Source organism: Acanthaster planci, linkage group LG04, assembly GCF_054643075.1.
Source record: "Acanthaster planci isolate LZ-2023a linkage group LG04, COTS_SCS, whole genome shotgun sequence".
NCBI lineage: Eukaryota > Metazoa > Echinodermata > Asteroidea > Valvatida > Acanthasteridae > Acanthaster > Acanthaster planci.
The window spans coordinates 12,190,035-12,214,643 of record NC_141780.1 but is presented as its reverse complement, the minus strand read 5'-3'; the positions used below and the strand labels follow the sequence as shown (position 1 = coordinate 12,214,643).

General features: G+C 40.4%; 2 protein-coding genes across 2 annotated transcripts in view; one reads left to right on the top strand and one right to left on the bottom strand.

Annotated features, from left to right (window-relative positions):
• The window catches only part of LOC110984894 (uncharacterized), a 36,384-nt gene extending 27,604 nt beyond the window's left edge, over positions 1-8,780 (top strand). Inside the window, exons 13-16 of the mRNA XM_022245510.2 lie at positions 219-331; positions 2,169-2,315; positions 3,363-3,462; positions 4,811-8,780. Of these exons, the coding sequence (XP_022101202.1) occupies positions 219-331; positions 2,169-2,315; positions 3,363-3,462; positions 4,811-4,957 (507 nt within the window). The 3' untranslated portion in view covers positions 4,958-8,780. The remainder of the gene's footprint in view (positions 1-218; positions 332-2,168; positions 2,316-3,362; positions 3,463-4,810) is intronic.
• Positions 8,214-23,397, bottom strand: LOC110984895 (mitochondrial substrate carrier family protein ucpB-like). The gene is made up of 6 exons (XM_022245512.2): positions 23,189-23,397; positions 21,328-21,493; positions 20,725-20,864; positions 17,420-17,625; positions 15,113-15,278; positions 8,214-13,656 (listed from the first exon to the last, which is right to left on the bottom strand). The coding sequence occupies exons 1-6, from the start codon at positions 23,277-23,279 to the stop codon at positions 13,469-13,471; spliced, it is 957 nt and encodes a 318-aa protein (XP_022101204.2). The 5' UTR covers positions 23,280-23,397; the 3' UTR covers positions 8,214-13,468.
• Between the last annotated feature and the right edge of the window lie 1,212 nt (positions 23,398-24,609).

Here is a 24,609-nt window from a genome sequence, read left to right as displayed (position 1 = left end):
CTATTAGTATTAGTGCCTTTGTACCTTAGGAGGCTGCCTTACCTGGTTAAGAAATAGTGACCTTTTATCATGTGTCACACAAGGCTTGCATGTAAGTTCACTGATATTTTACAGCTCACAAAGCATAGGGAGAAGACAGTGATTTTTCACACCCTGAAGGCGACAGGACATGTTAGTTGTGTGGACTGAAGGTAGTGCCTTTTTATTGCTCCTGTCAGGCCTGCTTCGTAGCTCAGGACTATCATGCAGAGTTCAAGTTCTGCTCCCTAGACCCTGAACTCTGCAGCACTTACATCGATGTAGAAAAGTTTGACGTTCCCAATGGATCGAGGTAAGTGTCAGAAGGTCACTTCTTAAGGCTGCATCCAAAATGGACTTGAGTTTAAGTTACACCTAGGTGTGTTGGCAGCTAATGCCCTAGACAAAAAATGCAGATCATGTGGCCAGTCTAAGATTTGTTCACAGCACATTGTGCCACCGACAGGTCCTCATGATGAGACAACTTTCACACCATGCATTGTGGGAAAAGGCCAGCATCCATTCACAAATGGTATTCCACCTCAACAAGGGGTCGTCAAGTTAAATTCTTTTTGTATTGAAGTTGAAAAATGGTTGAGTTGTTTTTTTTTCAGAGGCTTCCAAAATGCTTCCAAAACTACACATAAACATGCAGGATGTCAACAGTTAACAATTATCCAGTTGGCACAGTGTACTCAAAGTGACACATTCTAGCAGGTTTCTATTAGAACCAAGAAAGGCTGTATTTCCAAGTCTGGAAAAATAGTAAGAGTCTGTGCAGGTGTAAAACATCATATCATTTTTTAACGGCCAATTCAGTTTAGATTTTGAGGGCTTTGTATTTTTAAAGATTTATTGTCTTTCTTTTCCTGTTTGTCATGTTTCATAGAAAGTGTTTCACACTGCTGATTTTCATAATTCTTGGAAAAGCCAGGGAAGGATATTGTCCTAAAGGTGCTCTTCGCTAAATTCAAGCCCCATTGAAAACTGTGTGAAATCAACAAAGTTCGGAGCCTCATTGCGAGCAACTGAAGTCTCTGAGGCCTCTCAAACAAAAACAAAGTGTTGTTGGGTCCTTCAGATTTCAATTAATTGTCCAGTTTTTCTAGGTTAACCAGTTAAATTTTTAACTTTTTGGATTTTTTTAACATTCCCAAGTCTGTCAGCAGCCACTTCCTCAGGCTCTTTGGACAATTTTTCAATAGCATTTTTGTCTGCTTTGCCCTCAGATGAAAGCCCCTGAATCTAGGGAGTTGATCCTGGGCCTTATGTACATAAACTCCTTTTTTCAAAGGAAACTGTAGGGGTACTTTTCAAACACCTCAGCCTGACTGAGAATTTGCCTCGCCTTGAAAATAGGACAATGCACCCAAAAGGACCAGGGGGAGAGTGTGGTTAAGGTCTGTGACTCATGACCAGAGGTCAGGGCTTTGAATCCAGCTGCTGGCCACATGTTGTGTCCTTGGGTGTTAAAACCACATCACCCCTACCTGCCTTTCTCCACTCAGGAGAGTATAAATGGGTACCAGTGAGCAGCCTGTGGTGGGCTGGTATCCCATCTGGGGAGGAGGGGGGATAGAAATAGTCTCAGTCATTTCATGCCAAGAAGATCAGAGATAAACTTCAACCTGATGAGTCAAATGCAGGCTATATATGCACACAGTGCACAGTGTACATATATACGAAGAGGTCAATTTTCGTGGTGCATGGTGAGAAAAGATTGACAAATTTTATTTGCCAGCTGCACAGCTAGGGAATGTGAATTGCACCTGATGTTATCATGTATTACATGTATGAGTGCCAAATGTGTAATCAACATCATGTTTTTCATTGATGTTGCTCCCAGACTCCTAAATACCTATAGATAAATGCCATGTTTTTGTTAACAAAACTTGGAAATGGACCCTTTGTGGCAACCTCTCGGTAGTGCACTGTACATGCATTGTGAATCATCCCTATTGGCTCAAAACAGACTATGAAAGTTGCTGGAACCTTGGCCTATTCCTTAAAAAATACCTTCTGTTGAAGACCTCTTGGGTCAACTTGCACCACATTTCCAAACTTTCTATGCATGCAGGAAGCGTATCCTTGGTATTTATGCGTGTACAATTCCTGATGTTCTCTCCTGAGTTGATTTTTCCCTCTCACAGATCTGTCAAGTTAGACTACTCCCGGTTCCGTAGCACAGAGGGTTTGTTCCATCCAGAGGTCTGGGGCAAAGATCATCCTGGTTTGCATACATTGGTCTATAATGCCATCCAGGCATGCAGTAATGACATCAGAAAGCAGATGTGCAGGTGAGAAGACCAATGCCAAAAATAGAGTAGTAAACATCAAAAGTGTCACACTATAAGAAGCATTTAGAAGTCTACAAACAGGAAAACTGTGTCCAGTTGATAGGGGAGGATCTGTAACAAGTTTCTGTGGCAATGACTTTCTGGAATAGCTTCATGAAGAGTATGTGATTATAATCTGGTTGTATACAATCGTAGTGGCAGATGACAGGTTGACCCTTAAGAGCCGGGGTTTTTCGGACCATCTCATCTGGGAAGGGGCAGATTCTGTTCCCCCCCCCAACTTGGCTGTCCCATGTCTGATCTTATTTATTTAAGGACACTCATTACACTCAGTACACGTGAAGTTTCATTGTAATCTGACATATAGTTTTTTGTTGTTGCCAATTGAAGTTCAAGGCCATGTTGGCCAACGTGCATCCTTGAGAGTTTGTCATTTGAAAAAGTATACTTTTAATTAACCCGCCCCAGAAAAATGGTCACTGCGTGGTCTGATTTTCATGAAATTTGTGACATGATCAAGAGATTATTGAAAAATATCCGAAAGACTAGGTATATGAAAAAAATGCACCTCAATGATTTGAGAATAAAATGTTTGGGGCGGATTCCAACTCCCCCCCCCCTCGCTCAAGTCCATAGAACGTCTCCCTTTCCTGCATTGTGTTCACAAGTCCACACTAGGTATGTAATGTTAGCACATATCCATCAAACATTTTGCTATTTTACACAGCATATTATTTGTTACAAATATTGTTCTATGCTGGGGCCCAAGTTTTTGGCGAAGACAAGGTTAAAGGTACTGTATGTCTTGGGACTCATGATTTGTTTTGTTTCACTTGATTTCACATTGCGGCCATTGTCTCATTCTTCGTTTAAAATTGGTGTCTTCCAATCAGAAACAATTCCATGTCCAGGGCAGGTTCACTTTGATAAAAATCTGGGTATGAAATAGTAAAGAATCATTGGAATATTGGTGCCATTGAAGAACAGGTGTTTCACTTACTTATAAACACAACATGATTGATTGAATAAATGAACAACTCCTCTCAGGTCTGTGTATCTGTGTGGGGGGACAACCTTGTTACCTGGTCTAGCTGAGAGACTGAGGAGTGAGCTCTGCCGAATGTTGCCCAAGAGCTCCCCTGTCAAGGTGGGTCCCCTCTTCTTTGTACCTCTCCACCCCTCCACACTCTTCACACAACCCAGCTATGCGACACTCATGGATGCTAACTGAAATTCTGGGATGCCCCAGGCTAGTTTGCATGAATCTCAGGAAGCCAGCAATGTATGGTACTATCTTACATCTAAGGACTGCTAACCAGTAACACTGATGGCATGCCACTTCCATTGAGCCACTGGTCTGCTAACTTTTCAGCAAGAATTTAAGCCACAAATCTGCAGAAGTTGACTACATCACCTCTTGCAAGTTTGGACACAGACACTTTCTGGCTGTCATATTCACTGTGCATTTGCATGAAACCAGCCTTTATTCAGAGGGCAGAATAGAAGGCATGAAACTGAGAATGGGGAAAAAATAATTTGTGCCCATTCATGACATAAAAAAATCTACAAGATTCTGTTAAACTCACAAGGACAAAAAAGCTGTATTTGCAGTTACCCAATTCAACCTAATAGAAATTGCTCAGAACCTGTATCTTTTTAGTAAAAAAAAATGAATTAAAAAAGATAAGTGTTAACTTATGCCATTAACCCCAGAGCCTAAGTTTTGTGCAAATCGTTGTGTACTCTTTTTAAAAACTTGTTTAGCTGGTTCATCTTGAAAAACGTGGTTAATTTGTGTCTATTTGTACCTACCACCCTCTGCTTTCTTACTTCAGACATTCTTTAATCACTCAGCCGGTGATTATACAAAGCTGACATCAACACACATCTATTATAGGCTTCAATCCGAAATTGTCACGTTACTCGTTACAAATGATTACAAACAAAAATAATCGACTATTGCCCCACCCTAATTGTTTTGCTGCAAAAAAATGTTCCATTAAAAAAAAAATTCCAACTGCATATCCAATTTTTATCCAACATGATGGGAATCACCTTTTTTTTCCCAATACAGTAAAAAGATAATCAGCAGCCAGATTTTTGAAGCAGAAAAAGTAGAAATGACTGTGAAATGATGAAACAAAAGGATTCACATGTAATACACGGACTGCAGTATAAATTTTGATTACATGTATCAGAAGCCAAATTAAGATGATGCTTAGTTCCATTAAACTTACCTTACTTGGTAAGTTTTTGAAATTGTACACTACTGGAACAGGTAAGTAATGTATATTTGCTGCAGGTGAAACATTCACATTTGTCTTTCAAACAAATGATTTATAGGATGGACCTATGAGCTACCTAGAGAGGGTCATGAACATTTGATATCCTCTCTCTGCATTTTGGCTCTGAGTCAACATTCATCTTGAGTACATTGGATGCCATTCACATTCTCTGTGAAGATGCTCGTGTTGACCTGCCTCTGTTCATTCCAGGTCCATGCATCACCAGAGCGTTACCATTCTGCATATAATGGAGGAACAGTACTCGGCACCCTGTCGGCCTTTGACAACATGTGCATCACCAAAGAAGACTGGAAACAGCTCGGCGCGACCAGCCTCACAAAGTGGCAGAACACGTAATCGGTGGCATAGACATAGCTGTGATGTGCGGCGTGTATAGTCAAAACCACCGGGGCCATTTTTGGTGTGGGGCCAGTATTCAGATATGATGATATTGCTCATTTACACGCATGCTCAAGATGAATGCATTTCATTAAAATGCAGAAACAAATAGCAAACCTTTTGACTCTGGGCAACCCACTCGCAGACCAAAAGATATTCAATGTGTGATTGGCAATGCACACTAGTCAAACTGTGTTTGAAATGAAACTGTAAAATGTGGCTAGAACTTACTGTATATGTAAACATGTACTGCATGCAACACTGAAATGTACAGTATGCAGGAAGTATTCTTATTTCGTTATGTTGTCCCCAGGATGTATCAGCTGGGGAAGAATTCCATATACGAAGTTCACTGTAATATCGCGTAATTACTACAAAAGTATCCTTACTTTGATCGCTGAATGAAGACGATTCCAATAGGCATTGAAGAGCTGAACATCATAGGACAGAAATGTGGAGTTTTGGGCACACTTTTGGAGGTACACATGGACCAGGTTTACATCGACAGGCGGCCATCTTTGCTTCTGAAGAACATGGCGAATGTGCACGACGTGTGCGCATGAACCGAATCATATCCGGAAAGAACCATTATGTAACAGGGGTTGGGCTGCCACAAGCATTGAGGTAATTTTATGCATGAATCCGCAACACGAGGAGTGCAGAGGGCCGTCATCTGTCTGGATGGATCTACACAGTGCACGAAATACCGCGCAATGTGCCCTACTGTACAAGTACAATTTTTACTTGGGGGAAAATTGGTTAGAAGGAAAACATGGGCCCAATTTCTTTTACAGACAGTTTGTAAGTTGGACAATTTGTTTAGAAGGAAAAAAGGGGCAAATTTCTTTTAGAGAGTGCTTGTCAGTTGGAGTTTTTTCATATTTATACAGAGGGAAGGGGAAAAGGGAGCTGAAACCTGTCTTTAGATTATTATGTGGCTATCTGCCAAGGCTGACAGCCAGAGCGAGATGTTGTGCGCTCTAAAATGTGAGGGGAGGCTTGTACAGGAGAAGAACATCCTTAAGGATTTGATTGAAGTGGTCTACTCCTGCATGTCGGCAGCGCCACATGTATTCGGCCAGGTAGAACCCAAACTGGTCGCTTCCACTAGTGTGGGTACTGGGCAGACTTCGCTTTACATAATACTTCGCTTTACATAATACGACGGAGATAACTCACGTCATACAGTCAATTGTGCTCAGACATGTACCTTACCTAGTTGATTTCCTTTGGCACAACCTACTTATATTAACAACGGATAGCACATTTATTAATATTTAAATATTCTAATTTATACAAATATTTGTGAACAATTACATATTCAGTTTCATAAATATTTAATTTTTTTAAATATTCATCTTGACCTCATCGTGACCTCTCCTTAATTCAACCGTAACTTTATATGGAACATATCGACTTTCTCCGGCAACAAGCGCTCAGTTAGACTGCTGTATTTCTATACCTAATTCATTGCAGGCTCGCTTCCCCTTTACGACACAATTTGGATTAAATGTATTAAATGTGTATACTAACTGTAATAATCCTTGTACTAATGACAGGAAAACTGTGGAGAAATAAAAGGACTGGATAGTAAAGGAAACGGTAGAGGATATAGTAGGGAAAAAAAAGAACGGCAAAAGGACTCACTTTTTTGCCGTTTTATTGCGTGGGGCCCCTTCTTTTTAAACCTGTCCCCCTAAGTTACTGAACCCCCTTTCACATCTCTATCCCCCCAAAATAAATGTTGCCCCTTTTTAAATCTGTCCTGGAGCAAAAATTTCTCCTAAAAAGTGAACTTCGTATATGGAATTCTTTCCATCAGCTGAAATCAGAGCAGATTGAGTAGTCTTTCTTGCCAGCTGTTAGTTTACATGTACAATGTATTGATGGAACGGAATACTCTAGCAGCTTTTAAAAAGTAATTTTTACATTGTTTTAAATGATCTCGCTATTATTGCAGTAAATCGTGGACAGCTCTTCTACTGGAAGAAAATTTTGTACCAACAATTTTTTTCTTCTTGCAAGGCACACTGGAGCCATTCCAATCAAGTGCCAAGTGACACATGTTAGTGCTTCTTACTTTTCTTGTTGTAGACATTATGCATGTTACTTTTGTGAAATATTTTGATGCAGCAGTTCCGCAATGCAGTAGTTCACACTAATTTGGGGTCCAATCCCACGGTTGAACTGAATTTACTGCTGTAATAATGCTTTGTCGGCAAAGAGCTTATTCTTTAAATGTCTGCCTGAGTTTAAGAAAACCAGACCAAGTTATGAACATTTATCTTATTTTTAGGCTGCTGCAAAAAACAGGGAAAATACACTCAAAATACAGTGATAGGGTTAAAACCGGCGTAATAGCCAGTTGAGCATACCGTAAACACTCTATAAAATTTATATTTTTTGAAACTTTTTCCCATTGCTGGTTGCGTTTCCTTACAATAAGTGTCTGATTTATATTTCCCGAGACACCTACAATTAAGAGAATTAATATGTGCTCGGCCGGTCCAGACCAGCTCAGGAGAATGGAGTCAGTGGACGTACCTAATGCCAGAGCCACAGGCAAGGGCATTATCAGTGTTCGGTCTCCTACGCAGGTCTTAAAACATCAGTTTAAGACAGCCAAGCACATGTTTATTCCCATTTATAAAATATCTTTTCAGTCAGAGGGAAAAAAAATCAATATATGATGGATTTCAAACAATTTTGTTTTAGAATTTTACTTTCATTTTCCCAAATACCCCCCGTCCGTTTTATAGTATATATTCCTTGTGCAAAATGTACAAAAGAATCTCCTTATATGGACGTGGCGTGCGCGTGGCAAGCCGCATACACACAGACTCTTGCAATCAGAGTCGATTAAAGTGTCTCGTATCCAGGTGCTAGCACGTGATATATGCAGCAGGCATCATCACTTCTCAGCAGGCATTATCAAATGTGAATACAAAGTCAAGTTGCTCGTTGTTGAATAGGGAGACTGTCTGAGGTATTTATGAATGGCAGTTACGTCATAACATTTGTATCTTTCATGAGACTAAACACTGTTTAAAGCAGTTGTTGCCACTGTTAATCTCTTTGGTTCAATTTCATGCTGAAATTACAATTTTGCAATGAAAACGTGCCCCATGTGCAATATTCTGTAAAATAGTGTATATACCTGGAAGTCATGTACAGTGATTGACTCTTGTAAATAAGTATGAAGAGAATGGCCATATTTTAATCGTAAAGGGCTAGGCCTAGCCTTTATTGACATAAGGGAGACCCGAGTTAAGGTACACTTCAGAAAGAATTCAATAACTGTATAGCATAATTGTATGAAAAAACAATGTAATCAAGGATTTCAAAAGCAGAATGTATTTTCAGTAAACCTGGTGCTATTTTGTTAACAAAAATATATTGTATGAGTTAAAAGTTATAGAACAAGAAAAAACATTCTATAGAGGTAAATAGCGGCAATATACAAATCCACATTGCCTCCCACTTTTAATGATCAAATCAATTTGCATGATCTTATGTTAAATATTGTTAACAATACAAAGTGATGCCATTTCCCACTGATTAAGCTGGATTAAGATATAGATACATAAAACCTGTAAAAGACATATTCAGTGAAGTATAAACTATTGTGGAGTTACTTTGTGACAAAGCAGATTCTGTCAGCTCCAAAACATTAAAGTTGTGGTAGAGGAGCGATTTTGGGGGGATGGTGTGTTATTTCAAGCTGGTTTATTATATGCAGACTATGTGAAGAACAATAAACTGGATGCTGGATGGAGAGGTACATGTATTTGCCAAAAATGGTCTTTATGCAAAAGTGCAACCTGCAGGGATTATTGTGTAGAATACATCTGCCCACAGTCTTTTCTAGTTCTTGAGGGAGTATCACTTTCCATTCACTCCATATCTTGATCAAATATTTCTGATATCAAAACAAAACTAAATATTTCACCTATGCATGCCAGTTTCAATGCAAAAATAACCAAATGAAAATAAAATCCTATAAATGCAATATGTTTCAAATACCAATAGCCTACAACTGTATATACACCATGTTAAAAAGGGAAAGTCTAAATCCACACTGGGCATTTTTTGCAACACAAGTGGGAAAAACTACTACTTCAGCCAAATAAATACTGACAGCCTGTCGGGCAGTGATGGCATTCTGATCCACACTGTGATTCATCAGAAATAAGACTGATGATGAACAATAAACTGGAAGCTTCATGGAAAATTGAAAGTACCAAGTAATGTTTCATTGCACATCTCACCGCATGCTAGTACATGCACTGCACATAGGCAGGCTCTGTGTGTTCTGTGGAGCATGGCTTCCATGCACATTGTTGCTCTCGGCATGAGTTTGAACAAGTCTAGCATTTCCTGTGATGTAGGAATGGCAAAGCACATTTGTTGTCATAATCCCCAACAGCATGCCACCTGCAGTATGACATGCAGACATGGTTCCATCTCATTTCTCCAAGACTTGACTTTGGCTACATTCCTCAAGTATAGCTGCTGCAGGGTACAGTGCCCCACAACCAGTGGAATACAGTGCTCACATCAAATGAATGAGAGGCACGCACTTCCCTCAAAGGCACAAGGAGCTTCCATGTGACTTGTCAATGCTGCTTCTTGATTACGTGAATCTCTATAATGCAGCACATTTGAATACTTAAGTGAATTGACCTCAGAAGTTGCGAGAAAAATTGGGTCTGAATTACTCGACTACAGCTGCAAATAACACGGTAGCCTTGAGAAAAGGATGGTGTTACGTGGAGGCTTCCATATGTGCGTATGTGTATGTTACATATGGCCACAGTTTAGTGATTCTTTTGCAGTTAACGCACTGGCCAGTTCTACTGTACTAAAGATACAAAGGTTGCCTTAACACTACTAGAGGAAGGACACAGAAGGAGTTACGATTCTTGCACTCCAAAGTGCTTGATGACCGTCGCCGCCCAGTCAGATGAATAATAAAAAACATTCCAAAAAAACCTGATTGCTGCCTGCAGCTTAGCTGGACAAGTAGGGTCATATATCCCAGCAACATTTTGTAGTATTTTGCTTGCAATAAATTACAACTTATTGCTGTGACCAGGAAATAGAGAAAGAAAACTCCCTAATGTTTGACCTGCTTTTGCCTTCAAGAATAAACTTTTTTGTTTTGATACACTGTTCCGTTATCTATGCAATGTTTGTAATTTTATTTTTGTCCCCCAAAAACATCAGTTTTCAAAGACTTGGTACAAATTTGGCTAAGACTGGCAAACATGTTGACCACCAATGGAAAGCTAAGTTCATATCAAAATCACAAGGAGTGATCATAAGATCTCATACAATACACTCCTGTATACATTATATAATAATATTCAAATAAAACACAAAATCTTGTAAACAACTTTACTATTTATTCCAAAAATAACTCAAGAGGAAAGCATTCGATAGGGGCAATAAATGCACAAAACCATTTAAAGCACACAACCTGAAACAAGCATTTAGTTTGATGCTGTTGTGAGATCATGTCAAGCACCAACGAAGACATGAATATTTAATTTCCTAGACTTCAGAGCACAAAGTTTTAAGGGTATGGATTACCAGCAAGAAACTGCAGTGGCGATCATAGGGTACAAAGGGGTTTTGTGGTTGTGAAACTGACGGTTCTTAGCAAGCGCTTGCTGCGCTCTGACTATGGACATACTGGGCACGCCAGAAAGCGGTAAATGGCCAGATGTTACAGTCTGGGCAGTTCGAACTCCGTCTATGTCCTTCCTCCATGCTGTGATTAACCTGTCGTGATTAAGAATGCAGCCCCCCCCGCACACACACACATATATGGCAAGTGTAACTGCCCACATTTCATGAATATTAGTATATAAATCCAAAATGGCCTGAGGTTTCTTGGGCTAAGTAAAGTAACACACTGAGGTAGCTCCATTAACATAGTTTGAATTCTCAAAGAATTCAGAGTTTCATGAGGTAGCTTAGGAACAACTATTCAGCAAATTCTGTGAACAAAAGGAACAAACATTACTGTTGCAATATTTACCCTGGATTCTGAAGACTAACCTGGGCCCAAATGTACTGCTAAGTTCCTGATCTTATGCTAACAGTGGCTCAAAGTATTTCATCGAGACCCTAAACAATAAGCAAAGCAAAAGGCAAGTTTACCTTGGATGGAATATTCGCTTAACTGAGAGATGTAACAATGGAAATCTCTGCATTATATGCAACCAACCGTCAGCACAACCTGGCCAAGCACCACTATGAAACACTGTTTACGGTTAACACATGTTAATGCTACAGTACTAGAGCATGACTTTTCTGCGAACTGGTAAGCAGCACCAAGAAATTGGGCCCTGGAGACAGGATCAGTGTGCTCAGGCCTTCACCAAATTATGAGGAATGGTTCCTTTGTTAGGAAAGTTGGGACCGAGTTGAGGGGACAATTTGTCCCAGTAACATTTTGGGTCCCCACAACGTCTCTATTTCAACACATGGTTCCCCGGAACAATACAAAATTACATAACACTGCACAATCTGGGCTCTTTTTACAAGGCAGCAGACCTGGCTGAAATACTCGGGCATCAATAGATGTTGTTTGTTAGATAAGAGTAGCCACAAGACAGTCGTTTGTGTGGGTGCAAACATCCAGTAAATGAAGCTATGATTTTGTGAAGAATTTTGAAAATGGAAAATTTTGAAAATCACCCAGTTTTACGTCATGCAACTTCAAATTACACCCGACAGCAAGTGGTTAAGAGGTAGAGTAGTTGACTGGTCTTTGTGCATATGAAGTAATACCTTAATATAAACATACATCTATATTATTAAAAAACAAATGTAAGTGTAACAATGTTGAGATTTTGTGAACAGGTTTCCAGAAAAGTGTAGTGGTCAATGAGTCAAACACCAGATGTTCACCAAGGCCAGTTGACCCATTGATAAAACTTGGTTAGCTACTTGGAATGTGGGGGCGGAGGCCAGTGTACCCACAACTTTCCTTGTTTCATGGAATAATATTGCTTTGAAATGAAGGGGTGGAACTTTATTAAGAAATTGTCATGAGTTCACATCATTTGGTTTTATTCTGATTGGTCAATGGAATTAGTCATCACTTTAGAGCAGGGTGATGTAACCTTACTGCATAATTTACTTGTGACTTATATTCAGTAACTATGTTAATATAGTTGATTTGTAGAGTATAAAAACCCTGAAAGTGTGTTGAGAAATCGAGTTGGAACTTTGCGAGCAGAGAGCTAAAGTCTGATGAGACCAGCTTCGATGCTTTGAGCCTGTGAAGTGTTTTCGTGTTGAGAAAATACTTGATTTGTGAAGTATTTTGCTGCAGTGAAATACTTGTTAGCAAACAGGAGGATTTTCCTCACCAACTGTCTGTTTGCCTGTGAGGAGCTTTGCATGAGGCGAAGTTTTGAGAATAAAAGAAACTCGTATTCTTAACCAACTTCTGTTTGACAACAAAGACTTCTTTTAAGTCTGAATTGTCTGTGCACTGGGCCAGAACGACTGCTTGAGTTCGGTTACTTAGACTCAAAACTAAAAACAAGACTAAAAACATCTCACGTCAAGTAAGGAGTCAAGGTTGTTACAATAAGCTTTCTACAAATTTTGTTACACCTGATTGGGAATTTGAAAGCTAAAAAGATATACCCACTAGAGCTCTTTGGAACACTTTTGAGTGATGCAGTTTGAACTTTGACTAAAATCCACATGTCCCTATTAATTGTGCATTACATGTACCTCATACATTTTGTGCATACATTTATATAAAAATGCAAATACATGTTCTTGTGTTTGTTCCTTCATCAATATATTTCTCTTACCTGCATTCTTTGAAATGTAAAGATAATTTAATGCTAGTACCAACACATAACGCAGAAACAAGAAAGCCTTTATTGATTTTTGTCTAGTTTCAGTTTATGTAACATTTGAATAAATCCTTGTCATCTGATTTGTGAATTGCCAATAACATGACATAAATTATTCATCCACACAAGGGCATGGCACCCAGTGTAATAAAACTACCAAATCAAACCATTTGATATAATACCAAATTCCCCCGTGCAGGGTTGCTGTATTGATGGCACTGCAAGGCACGTATCATCTATGCTGTAAACACTGAGAGGAATTTTTGAACATGCACAGACTTCTTGTTGCCATTCGACTCCACAGCGAGAATGGAAAATGATGTGTATGTAAGTTAGTAATCAGATGCTAGAGACTTATTCACATGTTGCACAACACATAATGAATGATTCACATTCCTGCAATGGAAAGACTAATTCATTCATGGTATGGACCAATGCACTCATATGCATTCATCATAACTTCACATTAATGGAGTGTTCAATGCTTGCATGACACAATATGTACTGAGCTTCATCCCTCTGGCAAGTGGTCCATCTCCGCTTCACAGACATATAACCAAGTGTATTTCAGTATTCCCCACACCCATCATATTGGATTGATTCCAGCTTTCTTTCTGAGATACTCAAAGAGGAAGAAACTGACGATAGTGTGTGGACCTATTCGTAGCCAGTTTGGAATGAAGCCTTTGTACAAACCCAACCATCCTTCTGATTTCACCGTCTTGATCAAGCAGTCTAGACCATTCTGGTACCTTCTCTCACTTTTCGGGATACCTACATTAAAAACAGAATTTAAAAATGCATCATTATTACACTTCTACCTCACCAGCTCCCTCAAGACTGTTCAGGATTAATGAGACAGTGGAGCATGGCCATTACTTGACTGAAACGCACAGTCCATCAATCTCATTTGTGCACTGATTGTAAAAGGTAACAAAAGTGCTCAAAATAAAAAGGGTGCTTTACAATTAATCTTATGAAGTTTTCGCTCAGTGAGCACTGTGTATTCCAAGAAAAAAAACAATATTCTAGCATCTTGATTTCGGTTGCAGAGTCACATTTCAAATGGCTGCCAAATTCAGTGTCCGGGCCACGTTCTCCTTCGGCCGACTGCAACAGCAGGATATTACACACTGAACCAATAAAATATAACAACCACGTGTGTGAATCGTGTCAATGCTAGTCTGGGCATTCTATAATAAAGATTTCTAAAAATGCATCTTTGGACTTATCATTAGAAAAGACCTTCTTTTGTTACTCTCTTCGAAACGACAGCTTGCCTGAAGAATGATTTCACGGGAAGTTTAGTCCCAAAACTACCTTTAAACCAAGTATGCTTTTCAGCAATTAATTTGACATATTTATGAACAGCTGCGAATGTTGAACTGTGCTACACTAAGCTTGTGGACATCAGATCAGCTAAATCATGCCCTGTGCCACTCATTTTGCCTTATCCACTCCGAGTGGCAACAAAAGAGGACATTTTTTAACCACTACCTGCTGGGGACTCCGGAATCGGAGACGTATGGTTTATATGCGTGGCCGGGGTCTCCGAACTCGGACCAAGGAAACAGGGCCCTGTAACAAAAGACCGTACCGTCCGAACAAAAGACCAGGCTGCTGGGCATTACCGGCATTTTTCACTCTCAAAAGTGGTGATAATCCAGCCTTGTTTTGAAACCGTATACCAGGGTTTGGGGCATTGAGAGCCAGCGAATTACCACCGGGGACAAAGGCGCTCCACCACCGCAGCGATGAGCCACACAGTACCGCTGCACGCTAATCTGGCCCCTATTGAAAAGAGGTCAGCAGTGCACTGAGCCAGGTTCGTGAACAAAAGACAGTTATACAACACCGCACAATCTGGGCTCTGTTTACAAGGCTGCTGGCCTGGCTGAAATACTTGGGCATCAATGAAGGTCACCTGTCAACTTAGAGTAGTGCCTAAAGATTACTTCGTGCGGCTATAAACGATCGTTAAATGAAATGATGAATTTTTGAAAGATTTTGAAAACGGAAAAAATGATAGTCATGCCGGCCCAGCATCATCAACATTGAAGGGTGCACCTCAAGTCAGGGTGGATTGGTGTGATGTAAATGATACGAAAGGCTACATGAACAACATGATGCTGTGTTATACATGTATACATTCATTCTGAAAAAATGTATGCCATGTATACCTTTTTTACAGTGACAAAATGGAGGAAACAAATTTGTTTGAAATGCTGACCTTTGATCTGCTGGTTCATGACCCTGGTCTTGATGAGGTCAACGGGTGAGGTGGTGACAGCACACATGAAGCCCGCTGTCATGGCAGACACTATATGCAATGCTGGGCCTTCCATCATCCAGCCATGGTTGAGGATTGTGTGTTTGGTATGGTCATATGTCGGAACCTAACAATAAGTTCACAAAGTGCTAAGAATGTTAGAATTGGGAGGAGGGCCAGTGCCTAATACCCAACTGGAATTGACAGATGCATCATTCCACATCTTTCAATTTTATTACCCCAAACCACCTCGATAAATACCACAACTTTTTTCCTGAAAACAAAGAACAGCCTTTGTTTAATCAGCTGTGAACGAAAAGAAAATAAAAAATATTGTTTCTGTATCCAAAGAATTACACTTAAATCATTTCTGATTTATTTTAAGGGCACACGGATGGCAGTGTGACATAGTCCTTTGTGCATAGTCCTCACACTTCAGGTTTTAACAAGGGCCAGTTTCAGGGACAATGGGACAATTTTATGGGAAATGGGCACCCAGTTCAAAGAAAATCCATCAGTCCTAATTTGGAGTTCAACTCTCACAATGCCATCACGTTAGGCTCATTAATATTGATTCTACACAGAAACAATAAATGAGGCTACACAGTCACTTAAGAAAGCTTGAATGCAAGGGAACAGACTTGTATTTGAGTCACAAAACATCCATTCCAAGTCTGAGTCACATCTCTTGAGTCCGAGTCCTGAGTCATTTGGTTCAAGTCTGAGTCCAAGTCACAAGTCACATAGGTCAAGTCTGAGTCACGAGTCACATTTATTGTTGTATTGCAAAAATTTTTTCAGGCTTTTTTCAAATGTTTCATTTGCAGACATGGAACATTCTTTCCTTTAGTTTTCTCCTGCAGAATCTTCCGTTTCTATTTCTCTTAAAAATGATAACCCAAAGTTTACTATTTTGGAATGGATGCCACAACTGTGCTTTCACATAAGTACAGACCGTACTGACATCAGATCATCTGACCCATAACCAGCTGCAACTGAGATTCTTCAAACAGCAATACACGTCGTTCTAAGCTTTTGTTTGGCAGGGCACCAGTCTTTGTCCGACAAGAATAGTCTGATACCGAATACATTATCATGTATTAATGAAGAACATGTATCGAGTTTGGGCAGGGTACATGCTTCAGGGCATCAATGTCCCCAATCAAAACCTGCATCAGGCTCTATAAAAAAAAATGCAATGATATAATTGCAGTGGAGTCACAAGTCATGCAGGTCAAGTCTGAGTCTGACTCCGAGTCTGCAGCTTCAAGTCCAAGTCTGAGTCAAAGTGACTCGAGTCCGTGTCACAAAAAAAACGACTCGAGTCAAACTCAAGCCCAAGTCCAAATCGAGAGTCATACAAGTCAGCAAGGGACACACTGTGTTCCTGAGCTCATGTTTGGGGTACCATGCATAAGTGATTATCATTATCATTATCATATCATGGCAAATGCTAGGACTGCTCATGGTGTGTGAAGTATTCCTTTGTCCTTGTGCACAGGTAATTCTATCATCTATGGATCTCTGCATTAAAATCGTGTATGTGAGAAATCCCTTATAAGCCAAGGGAACTATTTTTTGAGTGGAAAGCCCCGTCAGATTTAATAGACGGAAACTTGTTGATTCTCATCATAGCCTGAGGTTTCAATGCGCCCTGAATGCCATAGGCCTGAATGACCTTCCTGTGGCCAGTCACAGGCCCTGGGGCTACACAGGGAGAGTACTTCTGCTTTTGCAGGAATAAACTTATTTTTTTGGATTGGTTTGCAAACTTATCCTCAATAAATTGGTAATAACAGATCATGTACTTTGGGAAAATCAAGTTATGGACTGGGACATCAGCACAGAGAAGCAGCATAGTTTACTCCCTGTAGATGGGTCAAAGAAACAATATCAATCAGGAGAACCAAGAATGTCATGTCAAATGTGGAATCCTTATCTGGCTATCACCACCTAACAGCCAGATGCTGACATCTGATGTAGGGAAACATCTAGACATCGAAACATCAAGAAAGCAAGTTAAGTTCAGATGGTGTAAATTAAAGTATTTCCTTGAAGTTTTAATACAATTCACAATCAGGTGAGCATAATCAGAGAGAACTACTGTCATTTTAACAACTGACGTCAATCTTTTGTGTGCTTTCATTGAAGGACAGAATGCTGGCACTTTGGGTCTATCTGATTTCCCTTACTCAGTACCGACAAGCAGTTGGACAGATTTTACCAACCCCCGCCAATCTTAACCTTAGCAAGCAATACAATTTCTACCTGTGTTGCAGTCACTATGACAGCTCTCTGCACTGTGGGTGAGGTCCCCCTGTACAGGCCCCTAAAGCCTTCCTTCCTCAGGATATCAGTGAAGGCGTGGGTGAATCCCCGATACCTGGGCTGCTCTCCAGTGCTCAAACGACCCTGGGCTTGTAAGCGGACACGGATGAGATCGGTAGGAACAGCTATCATGCTGCCTATTGCACCTGCAAAGGATGCATCAAGTTTCAGTATTTATGTTTAACCGCTTCGTGCCGGGGGTATTTATGAATGTTGATGATGCTGGGACGGCATAATGTTCTTTTTTTCTGTTTTCAAAAATCTTTAAAAATTCATATCTTCATTTACTGGACACTTACACCCACACAAAGGACTGTCTAGTTGTACTCTAATCTGACAGACAATATCTATTGACGTTGGAATATTTCAGCCAGGCCTGCCGCCTTGTAAAAAGAGCCCAGATTGTGCGGTGTTTAGTATGTAATTTTCTTTTGTTCACAAAACTGGCACAATGCGCTGCTGACCTCTTTTAATAGGGGCCAGATTAGCAGGCAGCGGTAATGTGTGTCTCATCGCTGCGGTGGTGGAGCGCTTTTGTCCCCGGTGGTAATCCACTCACTCTCAATGCCCCAAACCCTGGTATACAGTTTCAAAACAAGGCTGGATTTTCGCCACTTTTGAGAGTGAAAAATGTTGATAATGTCCAGCAGCCTGGTCTTTTGTTATGAGTATGGTCTTTTGTTAGAGACCCAGTTCCCTTTGTCTGATTTTGGAAACCCCCACCAGGCGTATAAAGAATACATGTCCAAAACCGGAATCCCCAGCGACAAGTGGTTAACAAGCTCACATCAGACGTACATGTAAGGCCATACTGAGGGCCCGGGTACCCGCTACCCGACCGTTGATTATGGGTGCATTGTACCTGGTTCTATTTTGTCAAGTTTATCACTATATATTACCTAGAAAACACATTTCAGATAGGCAAGCAACCTTTTCCTTTGCTTACTTGCCAATAAATTGTTAGAACAGAATCTGAGTAAAATATCCCTTGAATCCATTTAATGACAATTTAGATCACAGACAGATCAACGGAAAGAACCAGTCACAACACACTGCACATGCAACCTACCTGTAGTAATCCGGCCAGCTTTGCCTGGCACACTTTGGTCTTTTAACAATAGGTTCACTCGTATGCAAGCTGTATAAACCAAACAGACCCCTAACTGCAACAAATCATGTGCTTTTAAGGTGGTGTTATACCTGTGATAGCTCCATGTACATGGAGGACTTGTACACACACCATGACAATAATTTCTGCATGCTCTAATGACTTGCATTGCTTTTATGCACACACAAACATACATGTATGCCTGAACTAGCTTGTGGAGGTTTAGCAGGTTTGGAACCCTCACGTGTCAGTGGGCCACAACTGGGCACTGTGTCAAGTACATGTATCATTCCAATACTTTGTCTTGGAGTGTAAAAAAAGGCACTGATATGGTAAGAAATGTCCAAATCTGAACATATGATTTTCAAGGAATATCTCTTATGAAGTCCAACACGTTAGTCAAGTAGTTTTTACTGCAGCTTCACCAACTCTACTGCCTAGCAGCTGGATTGAGCATTACTCTGGCACACTCAATGGCACCTGTTCAGGAACGAACATCGCACGGGACTATTTTCCAACTTAAACTTTTCATTTCTAAGCTTGTAAGTGTGAAATAAAAGAAAGTAATATCTCGACAACTTGGAACATCAGAGGCAACGGCTTAAAAGTTGAGTTATCCGAATTTCAAGTGGACAAAAGTTCCCAGGTCATGGAGTCATACCAAGCCTTCACAAGAGATAAGAAATCAAAATCAACTGGATCAGCAGTGGTACATTCTTCCAGTTATTTTCCTTCTATTTGTAAATACTAATGGTATACATTGTATAGTTTCTTTTTGCTAAGATTTATCTTGCTGTTACCTAAAGTTCCTTAAAAGAAATAAGCTACTTAAATGTTGTACCAGGGGGGTTAAAACTTTCATCTCTGTAACAGCATGACAAGCAGCGCATAGTTGAGGCTTCATTTCACTTGAATTGTTTTAGTATGTGGAGTCACATGACCTTTCCTTCTGTGGTCACATGGCTGCCATAGAGTCAGCAATTGAACTGCCTGCACACAGGCTACAACTGGGTCCTTGGTACATGTCCTTGGTAGCAATCAGGCTAGGTTTGGTTCATGCAGCATGCATACGAGTCATCCTGATGTGAAAAGACCAAAGTGTCGGCAGGCAAAGCCAGCCATCCTAATATAAGCTACATGAGCAGCGTGTCGTGACTGGTTCTTTTTGATGATTCATTTGTGATCTGAATTATTGTCAAATGGACACAAAACACATTTTACTCCGACTTCTTTTCTAACAATTTACCAGCAAATAAATACGAAAAGTTTGCTTGTCTGTTGTGTTGATGTTTTGAAGGACAGTTTCGGGTAAAAAAAACCGACAAAATGGAACCGAGTACTCAGCGGATGGGTTGCGGGTACCCAGGTACACAGCAAGGCCCTATTGTCCAGTAATTATGACAATGCACTGCTCAGAAACAATCTTGAACAAGTTCATACTTTTCTTATTTTGATTAATTTGAAACATTTTTTATCTTGAAATGAGAAATGAAGTTTCTATTCTTATCAATATTACCATTTCTGCTCGGCCAAAGTTGTACTGTCCATTGCCAAGGGGGGACCCGACGGGGCCAGGTCCCCGGCACGAATCTGCGCCCCACCAGTAAAGAGCATTTATAAAACCTATATTCATTCTGTTACTGTGCCCCTCAATGCCCGAAGCTGGTGAGGGGCTGCAATAGAGAAAAAAGGATTTATTTGGAATGACCTTATCATTAAAATCTGACAGCACTTTGCATAGTGGACTGTACATGTAAGTTCCTACCGTGCATGTCTGACTGAACTCTGGGAATGTCTTCCCACAATGTAAACTGCCATTACGTCCTCCACATTTTTTTTGGCCATAAAAACTCTCTAAATCCTGCAACAGTTTGAAACCGTAAGTACTTTCTTAGCTTTGAAAGGGAATGGCACCATACCTTTTAAAAGTAACTGAACCTTCTCCATTATTCAAACTCTTCGAAAACCTCATTTAAAAAAAAATGTGACAGGATTAGCATATACGTTTGCTTTTTTCCCCAAATGCTTTCTCATTGGCTAGATCATGTCGCAGTGATGACATGAAGGGACCCGGGTTCAGATTTGTGAACAAACCAATTCATCAGAAGTTCACTGAAATAAATGTTTGTTTAAATACCTGAGGTAGCTCCCGCTCCCAGTTTCTTGGCCAATGGTGTGTGATGACGATCTGTGGCTCCAAACAACACTTTGATTGGTTCGTAGGCTCCAATGCGAATGGTGCTGTATGTGGCTTCACGCAACAACGCAGGGGTCAGGCTGTAAAAGGGAGAAGGTGCAAACAAGATAAATATTAAAAAACTAACTTTAAAATGTCATGTTAGTACGTGTCTATAATATGATGACCTCTTGCTCTCTCATTCAATTTCATTGATCTAATCTAGTATGACAAGATATATACTGCCAAAAAGAGTGGCGCAATACCATTGCACTTCTGTTGGTTAGAGTTTACTTCACTACAATAAATTGTCAAGTAAACCATGAAAAAAAAGTGCTTGCTCAAAATCAAATCAGCAGATTACTAGAAAGAAGCTACTTTTTATCAGTACCATTCCCAGATTTTCTAAAATCTTTCACTTCAAAGAAACTCATTGGCACACATTCTATGTATAGTATCAGTGGCTGGGTTCTACCACCCTCAATCCTACAGAAGCCTTTCAAACCTAAATTTTGAAGGATCTGCGAGTCTCTTTCGACTCAGATAGCATCATCCACTCCTCACCCTTTGTACAGAGCCAACACTCCTTCTTCCCTTGCGATAGTCACAGCACCCCTTACAATGCCTTTGTAGTGACGAGCCTTGTACACCTTTCCGAGCTGTCCACGCTGATTGGCCAATTCACCATCCAGCTGCATGCGAACTTTGGTCACATCGACTGGGTTGGTTGCTTTGGAAACAACAGCAACGTACTGTTACTTTCTGTAATGTCTACTGACAACATCAATGGATTCACCTACTTAGTTATCGCATGTTTTCATTGCCTTTCCAGTTTTAGGGTTTCAGGATTCAAGCGACACAAAGCAGTTTTATGTTAGTACTGAGACTGAGTATATGAGAGGATATCTGATCACTTCGGCACCATGCCAGCTCGTCAACCACCAAATCAGGACTTAGCCAACTTATCCTTCCCCTCTCCTGGGAAATTGAGTATGGCCAAATGGGCCAACTGCAAACGTAGATTTGGCTGCACCATTTTTAATTGTGATTGAGGTTTGGGGTGGTTTGCTACGTTGAGTGTAAGTTTGTTGGCCTGTCTGTTTTTGTGGTCAGTAGACTTAAATTATTTTGTGACTTCAAGTAATCCTACGCTAATTCTGCATCTGTTTGCAGATAAACACTTCTTGACAGGCCTTGCGAAGATGTAGGCCCTACATGTACATGTACACGTACATGTAGTCTGGTGCTGTTTTCTGGTGCTTTGTTTGGAGAAAGGGTACAATCAGGCACCAAGTGGGATTTGTACTAACTTGGTCAAGTGCCAAGTTGACAAGATGATGAGTTGGTGGGTGTCAAGCTGGCTACAATCCTGGCAAAATCTTGCTGGGCCTCCCTCATTCCCTGGCACCAGCTCAATGCTCAATGTTATCTCTCATCACACAGTCAGTACTTCAACTTCAGGAGTAACAATGGAGCATGGAACCAGGCATGCCTGGGGAGGGTTACTGTGATGTGTCCCAACTGTTTTGGTCAGAATTTTCTGAATTCCTTCACTGATCAAATAATATGCCAGTGAGGGGTATGTTTTCTTTCTTTTTCTTTTTTCCTAGACACATGGTTGAAATGGCGGCCAAAACAGTGCAGGATTGTACATGTACATGTGTAGGTACTCGAAGCATGCTAGAAATGTTCTTCAAGAACTGTAAGGTTTATACAAACCTTACAGATAGCTACATGTATGTACTAACTCCTAACACATTTTGACCTTTTTGACAGTGCCAACTTACTCTGCCATTAGGCCTACAACTACAGTGGAAAGTCACTATAATGAACACTACAGCGTCCACACAAAATGTTCAGTACAGCAGTGGTTTGGTATAGTGATTTTCAGATCACGGACACAGGCACCTGTTCTGAATTCCTGTCCATATTCATACATATGCCAGCTCCCCCCCTCCCCCACAAAATGTTTCAGTGTGAGGATTTGGGACCAACATCTATACGCAAAATAAGTAAAAAGCCAAGAAGGGGGAAAAATTATTTGTTTATGTTTATCTCAAGTTTTGCTTGAGTCGTCGCTTAAAAAATACATGTGACATGTGTCAAAGCTAATACATATACACAATGCCCTTGGCTGGTTCTCTCTACAGTTGGTTCTGCTCCCACATCGGACCCCACAGTGCTGGAGGTAAAGGTTAGTAGTGACGTATCCAACAGAGACCAGTCATGCCAGTTTTCGAGGGAATAAGGCTTTAATTTGAAAAAAATTTCTTTGATTTGAAAAAACAAAAAATGCAAGATATCAATCAATGTCGTAATCACCTTCCTTAAGTTACATGCAATTTGAAAACAACGATCAAAACTGGATGACCTTCACAGCTTCAACCCAACAGAGTGACACACAATGTCACAAATTGTTTCTTACCAAAAGATGCACACATGCCACCAATGCCAGCAAAACAAAACCGCAGTGCATTATCTCTTGGAGATGCATGTGTGGTATTGGTGGTAGTCATTTTAACTTAGAAACTGCCAAAACAGTGACATTCTTTGCAACCTAACCCAGTCGAAAATAAGCAAAAATACTCTGTCACAGTGTCAGTGGTCTCGCCAGTACTGAGTGCATGTACTGATAGCACATGATGATATCGAAATAGGTGGAAATGAAGAGCGCCCTCTTGAGACAGGACTCAGACATTCTCATCAGCAGTTACACTCGTGAAGAGGTTTGCCTGCAGTTTTTCACTGGAAATTCAAGAATTTCACTTTTCGTTTCAATTTCATCGGCGTTTGCCACGTGATTTTTTTATTTGCCTTTCCCCAAGCGCTAGGCTCCGAATGAAGCTGCCAGCCTCTATCCGAAATAGGCCCATAGGTTGGGGCTTTTTGTGACAGAAATACCCAAAACTGGAAATTACCAGTCCCAAATTCATAATTTATAGAAATATCTCTATGATCCCTCCTGATTATTGCATGCCTTATTGTAAAAACCCTGCTGGATCACAAAACATTAATGAGCTCGTGCGCACTGAGAACGCCCTCGGTAATCGGTTCAAAAAGTGGTTACCGTTTTCCACGAAAAGAAAGCAAATATAGATTTGTTTGGTAACTAACTTTTACGTATTTATCTATACAAAACATTGCACTTAATATTTAGCAGCGATTACTATACATTTTTGAAAATTATTTTGGGCTGATTTTTGAAGCGCAGTACGACTGTAACCGCTCCTGTTCGTCTGTACCCTGAGTGCTCACGTCTGTTGGCTTTTTTTGAAAGGCAGTGGACCGATGGAATTTACATTGATGATGTAACTAGCGGGATCCGCTTGGCGTGACACCCGCTAGATGGGTGAAGTAGTGAACATTGAAGGTTGTGAGGTTGTGAATTTCAGTTTAGGCCTAGTACAATGAAGCAGTGAATTTAAATGTAGTACACTGTGTATATGTACATCATTAATTGCAGTGTGGTTATTTGTCAAAACTGGCCGCTTTGGGGATCTGTCATTTTAAACCGTTTGAGTATCATTCCATTCCCTTGTTTTCATTCCATTCCCTTGTTTTCATGTTTGAGTGCACTGCTTCCAGGAAACTAAAAAAAAAAATTAGATTGCAGCTGTTGTAATCTGTCTTGTCAAAATCAATTAAACACAGGACGGTCTGAAGTGCTGAATAATGTACAGGTGAGGTAGATCGGCAGATCAAGAATGATCAAAAAAAAAACTGCATGTGTTTTTCGTAGCTTCGAGCAGTGCATGATTGTCTAGTGATTATTGTGCAGCACTGCAATTGAAGACCCGGTTCATTTCCCGGCTGTTGTGGACATGATGCAATCATTTTTCTCAACCA